We start from the raw sequence: 11,463 nt of genomic DNA on the forward strand, positions 1-11,463 counted from the left end.
TACATAGATGTTTGTAAGTTGATAGTTATATCTAGAACTTAATTTTTGAAAATTTTAATAACTCTAAAAAATATTACTTGTAATCATTTTTTATATTTTGATTGTCATGTCTCTCTGAGACTCATATGTGAGAAATCAATAATGTTATATTTTGTCTATAATTTATTTGTTCGTCATGATGTGTCAAATATAGAGCATGTAACATAGAATGTGTCGTGATATAATCAGCCGCTTCGGATTTAATATATTATATAGATTTGATTAATGTTGAATTTAAATTATATTCTTTTTTTTTTTTGAAAAGTATGATTAAAGAGTAATATTATAACATCTTATTATGAATTATAATATAGACAACAATATGAATTAATCTACAATAAAAATGAACATTTTACTTGAAAGAAAAATATATATTTGTAAGTTGACACTTATATCTAGAATTTAGTTCTTGCAAATTTTAATAACTCTAAAAGATATTACTTATGATCATTTTTTATATTTTGATTCTCATGTCTCTCTGACACTCATATGTGACAAATCAAGAATGTTATTCTTTGTCTATAGTTTATTTGTTTGTCGTAATATGATTAATGTAATAGTGATGTTTATCAATAAGATTGAAAAGTGTTGCATGCTATATCATATTTCAATATCAATAGTAGCAAGCCTTTGAAATTTATGTAATAATTAATTTGACACTAAAGACATTTGTTTCAACTTTTATTTGCTATGATTTTAAGAAAATCAAAAACATTTAATAGTTTTTGGATTCACACATCTCTTTTAATTTTAAAATTCTAGAAAATATACTTAGTTGAAGTAATTGTTGGGTTGTTAGATTATTTTATTCAAAATGGGTATGACATTATATTGAAAATATATATCAAAGTTATTTTTTTCTCTTTTTTTTATACTTCAAAATTTATTTGAAGAAAAATAATAATATTATATAAAATTTAATATAATTCGCCGTTTTAGACTATGTGACATATAATATGGCGTAATATAATTCGCCGTTTTATATTTAATATATTATATAGATATATACTCCCTGTCAAAGTATTACATTATAGGATAAAAAAAATTACACATCATTCCAATAAAAAACTCATTAGCCCTATGAAAAATAGAAATATGTGAATGCATTGACTATTGATTTTTTTTTCATTAGACAACAATTTACTTTCAAAATAAATTTATTTTTTATCTTTTTTTGAGATAGATTCACAACCAGATCTTATTTTATTTACGAGTGATCTTACATATTCCAACGAATATATTATTTAATTAAAAATGAAATAATATGTGAAATATAATATGACAAATAACAATATTAAAGATATCTTTTTAATAATTTCAATTTCAAAAAAAATCATACGATAAATTAAAGTCAAATCAAAACATTATTATTACATATTATTGTTTGTTACATAAATTAAAGATGAAATGACTTATTTTATTCATGGATAGATCTCTATAATAGACCTTAAACCTAAAATTGGAGTTATTTTATAATCACTAAAACCAGCCGAAGAAATCAAATTAATCCATTCTCTTTTGTTTCTCTCTTTTCCAGCTATTACTACCATCATTAACATATCAAAGAAGAGTTTTGTTTCAATTGATTTATTAACATTTTCATTCTCATTGTCTAACACCATCTCTATGATTATCACTTTTCCTTCTTTACCTTTATTTTCCAATGATTTCTTGCATTTCTTCAATATCTTCACACATTCTTCATCATTCCAGTCATGCAATATCCACTGTGATTTCATTCAAAATATGAATAGTAAGAGTCAAAGAAACTATAAAATTAAAAAATTAATAAAAAAATATGAATAAATGGGAATATTTTTTACCGCAATTAATAAACTAAAACTAACTATATAAACATTTAAAGAAAAATTAATCTTTATTTTCAAATAGTATAAAGTATGTAATAAAGATGAGACCAATCATTTGTCACCAAATAGACATGTCATAACTTTTTTATTTTTCAACTATTTGTACAAATATCTTATTAGTGAAGTTATACACATTTGTAACACAATAACATATAGTAAAGTTATTTCCCAATCACACTTGAATGTTTCTATCAACAAATCTAGCAACCATTCACGTGAACACACCTTAATTTTCATACTAAGTTTTATGACATAATTTATTTGTCACTAATTTTGTTTTTTCTAGTACTAATGTTTTGTTTTGTTTTTTAAATTGTCACTAAAGTTAAGAAAAATAGTATTTTACCTTCAACAAAATCGCATGTGCTTGTGGAATTTCTTGAAACATATCTCCACCAACATAGTTTAGGTTATCACTTCCTTGTAAGCCATCAACAACTTGTGGGAGATCAAACACAATGCATTCCATTTGTGGGAATGATTTCGCAAGAGCCTTTGCCATGGTCCCTGTGCTTCCTCCAACATCAACCAATGACTCCAATCCATTGAACACTTCCCTGCAGTTCTCAATCAACAAATTGCTTACTAATCGAGCATCACTTGCCAAGGACTCATTGAATAAACGATTAAATATTTGGTCATGAGCAGCATAATCCCAAAAAAATCTCCCATGTGTTGTTTCGAATGTTGTAGGATCCTCGTTTTTCAACCAAGTGGACACTTGATGCCACGGACTAGTCAAAACTGGATCAAGCATACCCTGAACAAACGGTGCCATACTCATTGGATTTTCCTTTAGTAATAACCTAGATGCATCCGTTAACATATACTCAATTTCTAATTCATTCTCTGTAACATTTTGTTGAGAGAAAAAACCAGAATGAGTCATGATTCGCATCAAGCGATAAATGCAAGGTTTTTTGGAAGGATGGATTGGTAGTGAATAAATGAGTTTTGAGAGTGACATGGGTTTGCCATAGTTGTGTATGATATCTGGTATGCCTAAATCAACAACACATTTAAGTGACATGGAATTCATGAAGTTGAAAATGTGATTCCATATGTGGCTTTGAGCTTTGAGCAAATTGGAAGCAACATCATCTCCATTTTGGAATTCCATACTTGGTACCTGAATTCTATGAATAAGACTTAAAAGTCTATGGAATGTGGATTGAAACCTCACATTGTTTGGGTCTTTTTATATGCGTTAAGGCTAATTGAAATGAAGTATCCAATGTGTTATCATATTATTATAATTTGGATATTACAGAAAAAGCATATTACAGATAAGCAGCAATTATATATAGTATTGTTAACTACTAGGAATCATAATTTGTTGGATTTTTATGATCATGCATATGTTGTTTATTGCGATGGCTTTTATTGACCACCTTGATGTTTGGAATGAGTATCTTTTAGTTTATATGTGATGATGATTCCACTTTCTATGCTTATCAATCACGTTCAATTTAGATTTAATAGTTAACCAATAATATGAGTCATTGTGGTATTTGATATAACCATTTGATGTCACAGTTCTCGCCCACAACAAATGTACCCAACGAACTATTGGACATGGAGGTGGACGGTTACTGCTTCGTTAAGAGGTGCCACAAGTGTCAATTTTTTTGTGATAAAATTCATGTCCCTCCAACACCGCTGAACATCCTGACTTTTCATTGACATTTCTCTATGTGGGGCATTGACATGATTGAAATGATCGAGCCGAAAGCTTCTAACGCCATTATTTCATTCTTGTTCCCATAAACTATTTTACAAAATGGATGGAAGTTGCTTCCTATACGAACGTCACGAGACAAGTGGTTACACGATTTTTCAAGAAAGAAATAATATGTCACTATGGTGTTTCTAGCTAGATTATTACTGACAATGCCAATAAATCAATAACAAGATGATGAGTGAGTTGTGTCAAGAGTTTAAGATCGAGCATCACAATTCATCACCATACCGGCCCAAGATGAATGGTGTCGTGGAAGTAGCTAACAAAAATATCAAGAGAATCATCCAGAAGATGGTCAAGACCTACAAGGATTGGCATGAAATGCTTCCATTTGATGTACATGGCTATAGAACTTCAGTATATACTTCAACTAGGGCAACTCCTTATTCGCTAGTATATGGGATGAAGGATGTTTTGCCTATAGAAGTTGAAATCCCCTCACTGAGGATTATCCTCTCTCTGTGAGCATGTCCCTCTGGTGGTAATTCATCGTTACTAAACCCCAAACAACTGCTAGCGGTGATATTAGCCACCACATCATCAAATTGATTTACCGTTATGTCTTGAGTAAGATGAGCTTCATTTAAGTTTTTCAACAAGGACTCTCTGTGGGCTTCAGAGATCAATAATAGAGATACTATGGATATTTTGGATAGTGTCTGGCTTAATTAGTCTACCACCTTGTAGTCGCTCTTTTTGATCAACCTTAAGAATACCTCGTCTTCTCCTTAAGGTATGGTCTTCCTGGAAGATCCATCTTCCTTCTCTTTTGAACTTTCGGGTGTCTTTTCATTCATTTGTGGCTCGGGAGAAAAACACTCTCCCGCTCCGGGCCATGCCCCCAATTCCAGCAATATTAGTGACTGTTGGTATAGTTTGGTCTCCTACATATGTCGTAGAGTTGTAATTCCAAGGTACATGCTTAGTGTTTTCGAATGGGAACGGTGTAGGAACTTGGAAGACAATAGGGTCCTCTGTCTTTACAGGTATTTGTAATGGAACTTGAGATGGAATTAGAATCGGTATTCGTACTGATGTCCGGGACGACACTTAGAATGGTATTTGAAATGGTGTTGGCATTTCCACTTACTGGTAGGGGATCTCAAAAGGTGTGTGTCCCTAAGATTCTATGAATAAGACCTCTTCTAACTTCCTGGTATACCCAATTTAAACTAAACCTTCATTCATCATTTGTTGAAGACACTCCTTCATCTTCCTGCAAGTGTCTCGATTGACAAGGAAAATTTTACAGTTAGCATGTAACTCTTTGAATGCCTTATAACCGATCAATTTTTCACGTATCTTTGATATGGGAGTTTTCACCTGATCTACCATTTGGGTAATAACGGTGTTGTCTAGACCTTCTACAATGTTGATAGTTGGACCACCGTACCCGAGCATTAGATTTCCTTTCACATTTGGACCCTCTAGAGTGAAAGAGATGATTTTGCGCTCCAATAAGTCTTATACCTTGAACTTGAGTGCCAAAGACTTCTCAGTAGTATGCCCTGGCGATCCGGCATGGAAGTCACACCTGCCATTAACATCGTAACCATGGGGAAGCGGATTTTGTGGAGGTGCTAGAGGTTTAATCTCTACCAATCCCTTTTGAATTAAGTAGGGCAAGACTTGAGTATATATTGTAGGTATGAGATCAAATTCCTTCCACGACCTTTATTGATCCCTCTGTTCATACCCGTTTTATTGATTTTGTTGAGGCGGTGCTCTGGCCTGTTGTGCCTAAGGCCTAGAATACGTGTGTTGTGGATACTGATTAGGACTCGCTGCAGCTACATAAGAATTGTAAGGCACCTGAGAACTCCCTTAGGTTGTGACAGTGTTGGTCTCGCCTTTCTTCGAATTGTTACTATTGGGATACCTTTTGTTACTATGTTAAGTTGAGGATGGTTTTCCAAATTACAAAATTTCAATCAATTCTCAATTCTTTCCCCAATTATTACCAAATCAGCAAATCCAGTGGATACTGAAGCGATCATCTTTTTGTAGTAAGAGCCTTGTAGGGTGCCCATGAACATATCAACTAACTTGTTTTCCAAAATTGGAGGTTGTACGCGGGAAGCCAGTTCTCTCCACCTTTGGGCATACTCCTTGAAGGATTCACTACCCTTTTGGGAAAGATTCCGAAGTTGCATGCGATTGGGAGCCATATCCATATTATATTTGTATTGTCTTAAGAATGCATTACCTAGGTCCGCCCATGTCTTGACATGGGTTCTTTCCAGTTGCATGTACCAGTCTAGGGAGGCCCCAGTTAGATTGTCCTGGATGTTGGTGTAAACCCTAGAGGCCAATACTTTTGGTACTTGTATCGAATTATTTATTAATAATAAAAGTTTTTTTCTTTATTATGTTTTTTTAATGAAGTCCCTAGAGTAGCTAGTCCGTTTAATGTTTCAAGTGTGACTTAATCATGAGATCCCATTAAACATAAAGACATTATTCTTAAAGTATATGTAGTCGAGCTTTGTTGTAAAGTGGGATAACATTAAAGCATTAAGACTATTATATATATAGACTGATGATCACATCTCATGGATCATGGATAAGGAGTTATCAGAGTCTTAAACATAGGTATGAATATTAAGAGTAATATTTATACCGGATTGACCCACTATGAAAATACTATATAGAATGTTATGCAAAGTGTCATAAGTTATTCTCATGGTGATAATGGTGTATACCACATGATCAGTCTCCAATTCTACTTGTTTTCTAACACTCATTCGACAACTTTTCACGAAGTCGGTAACACATTAGTCTACCTGTTTTATTGTTCTGTTTAGTAATTTAGATGTTTTGCATTGTTATTTCAAGTTGTTGATTATATTTTGTTTGCATCATTATACTCCATTCTCTTTGTGGTACTTTTACTGGTTTCAGGTGTAACCAAGAATACCGAAGGGATAGCCAAGCGAATCGGACGTTCCGGGCCCGTCGGAAGAGGAAATTGGGCAACACAGTAGTCCTGACACGGCCACCCGTGTTGCCCAACACGGCCTGTGTCAGGAGAGGAAAGCCAGAAGAAGAAAATAGGGAGCTGACACGGGTACACGTGTCAGCTGACACGGCCCGTGTCAGCCTCCCTAGAGGGGCGTGTCAAGACTTCTTTACTAGACAGCCAACACGGCCTGTCGTGTTGCCTGACACGACCAGTGTTGGGTTGGACACCTCATTTTCCTGTTTTTGTTATATTTTGGCATGGATGATCCCGGAGGGCATTTTGGACTTTTGCTACATCAAATTAGTGATCAGGAACTATTTAGTAGATTTTTGAATATGGAGAAAGGGACTTTTTAACGATTACAAATTAGAGATGATAACGATTGAAGCGGTCAAAAGCGGCGAAGAACAGAGATCCTTCAAGAGCAGATGCGATTGAAGATCAACGGAATTCTCATCCTTTTGTAATATCTCGTTTTTATTTTGTATCTTATTTGAATAATATGAGAGGCTAAACACCGTGTCCCTGAATTGATCGTGTAATGACTCTGAATTTATCATTTCCTTAATATATGATGTTTGTTGTTAATTTCACTGTGTATTATGGATAATGCTTTCTTTATCAGAAAAATTTAGAATGTCGTATGGTTAACAATAAACAGGATTGCAATTGTTAAGGTGTTTATACAGTGAAACCATAGTAGATATCACCTAAGACTAGGGATACCATATGGTTACCGATTTATTCTTGTTAAATTATAATTTCTTGGTTTCATCATAATCGTCTAAGGACTTAGAGGTTAGATTGAATGACCAAAGATTTCCCGCTGAGGACTTAGGGGAAAACAATCTTAAGATCCGGTAATTTAAAGAATTTTCATTATTAAGGAGATATACAATCAAGGGTCATTACAGAAGATTTTCATACACCTTCCTTGGCATATTATTATAACTTGTGAAAAGATTTATTTTATCTTTATCTTAAAGTGACTTTTTACAAAACCCCAAAGATTAATTTTGTTCAATTTAGTAACAATTTGCACGTATATTGCTGCGCAATCCTCGAGATCGATCTTTGGGAAACATCCCTATTATTACTACATCGGCAAAATAGTACACTTGCTATTTTCCCGATCACCACCCTTCGACCTGAAACCACTATGGACCCTAGATGTAGAGTCGAGTGTCTTATTGTTGCTTAAACATTATCCTTAACTGGATGACCATAAAGACAGTAGATGTGTACTCCACGAAGCATGCTGAGGGACATGAGTGACCTAGATGGAAATTGCCCATCCTGCGTAACAGGATAAATGTCTACAGGCCCAATATTGAACTGGACAAGGATGACACCCTCTATGCCTTGTGTTCAATATATACATAAGGGCAAAAGGGTAATTGTACACATAAGTATTATCACAAAAGGATTTGTCAGATGACATGACCTTTTCTGGTCTTGGGTAGTAGTGATATGTTGCTAGATACGGCTCACTGTTTATTATGTTAAATACATGATTTGATATAATTGTCAATGCCGTGAAAACCTACAGGGTCACACACAAAAGGACGGATTGATGAGAGATAGAGTAAATAAGGAACATCGTAAGGTACGGTGCACTTAAGTGAATTGTAGAATATCGTAAGGTACAGTGCACTTAAGTAGAATACGAAATATGGTAAGGTACCACACGTTTAAGTGATTTTGGTATATCATAAGATATGGGCCACATACACTTAAGTGGGCCTTTTAGCTTATCGCCCACGCAAGTGGTTCTCTAAGTAGAACCCTTGTGCATAATCATTTGTTTAGATGAAAATTTCGTTTTTCTCTCTCTCTCTCTCTCTCTCTCTCTCTCTCTCTCTCTCTCTCTCTCACTGAAAGCCTTCATTCTTAGCAGCTAGCACTGAGACTGAAGGAATCCGTTCATGCGGACTGAGTAGAGGCGTTGTCACAATTCAATGTTCGTGATCACTCATCTGATCTGCATCAAGGGTTTCAATCGCCACAAGAGGTAACGACTCTATCATTGATCATGCCCATTCGTAAGGATCACTAAAGGAGAAAGTTTTAATTTCCATTGCATTTTGGATCGTTATTCTCCTTCAGTGGTATTAGAGCCACTTACGAAACCATGCATCTAATAGCTGTTTATTTTCTGTATTTTCTATATTAATAAAATTAAAAGACAAAATGAATCAAAGAATAAACGAGTAATTAAATTTGGCATCATGTGTGTACGATTTGGATGAGTGATGTTGACTATGCTTCGGAATCCGATGTTAGTATAGTGAAGCAACGATACATGGATCGTCCATAGGTTACACAATTGAGATCGATTAAGTTATATATATGATATAAGTAATTCTTATGCAAAATATGATATATATGATATATTGTTTCTCTTTCGTTCATTCAAACACTTAATGGTTGTTTTTCTTTGAGCGATCAATGGTCATTTGCTTCGGAATCTGACGAAAGTATGGTGAAGCAATGACGTGTTGATCAATCATACTGAATTAACAATCAAGGTGTGTTTGACGGTATGAAATTTATGCATTAGGGTTCATGACGGTACAAGGGTTGTGTTGTCAAAGAGTTATGTCATTAGGGTTTTAACTGCGCAAGAGACGTGCTTTAAAGTATCAACTGTTATGCGAAAATCGACGTCGATTTCAAATGAATTGTTCATTAAAATTTTGCGTCGGGGCGCTGTCCGGGCAGCGAAACCCCCGGCTAACTCTGCGGAGTGTGATCAGTCGCCAAAATTTTATTTGGTTTATTTAATAAACAGAATTTAAATTAATAATAATAATGTGTTTATTATTATTGTCTCGTGGTGATTGGTTATGGCCTTAGTTATCCTTTAATTTGTTTTGGAATTTTAAAATATGACCCGCGTGTCGTTTCTCTTTTTTAATCTCTTAATGTAACTTCTTTTCTCATCTCACTCCCTCGTATGTAAAACGAGTTTCTTTTATATAATGTAATGTTATGAAGAAAGAGAAGTATATAATATCAAAGGAGGACAACCTTGAAGATCATGCTTGGAGAAGCTTAGATCGTTATTAGGTTAGCTTAGGTTCTCTCATTGGCTTGGGAGAACAATTGCGCTAGGGGCCATAACTCTTTCATTTTGTATGTATGTTGATACATGTGAATGTATGTTGATACATGTGAATGTATGTTGATGCATGTGAGAGACAATTTATATCATAAATAAGATGGTGAGATCAGAATAATTGCAAATTCCCTCAAATTAAATATTAAGTGAAGGTAGAGAAAAACAAGAAAGGGGGTTTGAATTGTTTTGGAAATAAAAAAAACATTATTAAGAATTCAGACACACACAGAATAAAAGGGAATTAACACAGAATTTTGTACTGGTTCGCTTGAAATTCAAAGCTACTCTAGTCCATCCGACCAAGGTGATTTCGCCTTCAAAAAGGACTTAATCCACTAATCTTGAAAGATTACACAAACAACCACCTAAGAGAATAGTCCCTTAGCCTTCTCAAGTATTCAGACTACACATAGTCATTTGAGGAAATATCTTAGCAAAAATATGATTTGTAATAAAATGTGCTTCTAACAAAAAGCAAATATTACAGAATTATAAGAACAATAACTTTTCACGTAAGAGCAGCAACTCGTGAAAGATAAGAAAGAATGATTGAGAGTTTTCGTATTCTTGTGTGTCTCAAGTGTCTTCTTGTGAAGTATTTAATTCTTTATATAGGCGTTGAGAAGGACCGTTGGAGTGATGACGGGATCTTGGTCATTGAATAATTTGGATTCAGTCTTCTTTACCAGAGTTTCTGATTTCTTTCTGTTGCGCTGGTAACTGCGTTGATCAGAGTCAGAATCTTCTGGACGCGTTTTCTCAAAGTAGCATCTGATAGTTGAATTTTGTGTCTGATGTGTTGATCTATCTGATTGTTTGATTAGAGTCCTACACACTTAAGAAAATTTTGATAGAGTACCATTTTTGTTTCATCCTTTGTTATCATCAAAATCTTAGAGATACATTGTAGAACCAACTTTCTTCTTACAATCTCCCCCTTTTTGATGATGACAAAACAATACAGAGAAGAGGTGGAACAGTACAGAAATATTTCAGATCAGATAGAAAGGGAAACTCCCCCTGAGTTAGATCCTTGGATTAATCAGAAGTTCTTGTAAGAACAAAACTGGTTCTACAATAGATTTCTAAGATTTTGATGATAATAAAGAATGAAACCAAAAATGGCACTCTAACGAGATTTTTTCTAAGTATGCAGGACTCTGAACAAATATGCTCGACTCTGAACAGTAACGAAGCACTCTGATATCTTATCAGATACAAACACTTGTCAGATACAAAGTGCTAGAAGATCAGACGCTGCTAAGGAAGAAGTACGTCCAGGAAGTTCTGATTCTAATCAAAGAAAGACAGTAAAAAGAACCAGAAGCTCCAACAACTACTGGTCCTAAGAATCTGATGGTCAAAAAGACTAGTACTCTGAGAAGCTCTGATGAATTCAAACGTGATCACCCTCTGAAGAATGACTCTGATACAACAAGACTCTGATGAAGATTCACCAAGTCCATAAAGAGTAACGGAAAGAATTCTCACTATGGAAAGGAAGTAATTTAAGAAAGAAGTTAATCAGGGAGACAAAATGGTTATAGCAAGAAACACAGAAGTAATGACATTGAATGCTCATCAAAGACCAAGATTTTGTCATCACTCCAATGGTCCTTCCCACTACTATATAAAGGACAATCTACCTCACTGAGAGAAACAACAACAACACACAGAAAAGTCATTCATATTCTCTCTCATTTTCACGAGTTGCTGCTCTCACGTGAAAAAC

At 34.4% G+C, this 11,463-nt stretch overlaps 1 protein-coding gene across 1 annotated transcript; it reads right to left on the bottom strand.

The window, feature by feature from the left end:
• Positions 1-1,460: 1,460 nt before the first annotated feature.
• LOC127121021 (probable O-methyltransferase 3) lies at positions 1,461-3,059 on the bottom strand. The gene is made up of 2 exons (XM_051051643.1): positions 2,254-3,059; positions 1,461-1,766 (listed from the first exon to the last, which is right to left on the bottom strand). The coding sequence occupies exons 1-2, from the start codon at positions 3,025-3,027 to the stop codon at positions 1,461-1,463; spliced, it is 1,080 nt and encodes a 359-aa protein (XP_050907600.1). The 5' UTR covers positions 3,028-3,059.
• Positions 3,060-11,463: the final 8,404 nt, after the last annotated feature.

The sequence above is a fragment of the Lathyrus oleraceus genome, chromosome 2 (assembly GCF_024323335.1).
Source record: "Lathyrus oleraceus cultivar Zhongwan6 chromosome 2, CAAS_Psat_ZW6_1.0, whole genome shotgun sequence".
NCBI lineage: Eukaryota > Viridiplantae > Streptophyta > Magnoliopsida > Fabales > Fabaceae > Lathyrus > Lathyrus oleraceus.

What these genes read in the sequence shown, in the direction of transcription:
- LOC127121021 (XM_051051643.1), bottom strand. Translation starts at nt 3,027, where the DNA reads ATGGAATTCCAAAATGGAGATGATGTTGCTTCCAATTTGCTCAAAGCT. An exon ending in CACATGCGATTTTGTTGAAG is followed by an intron (nt 1,767 to 2,253) that starts GTAAAATACTAT and finishes ATGAAATCACAG; the next exon opens with TGGATATTGCATGACTGGAA.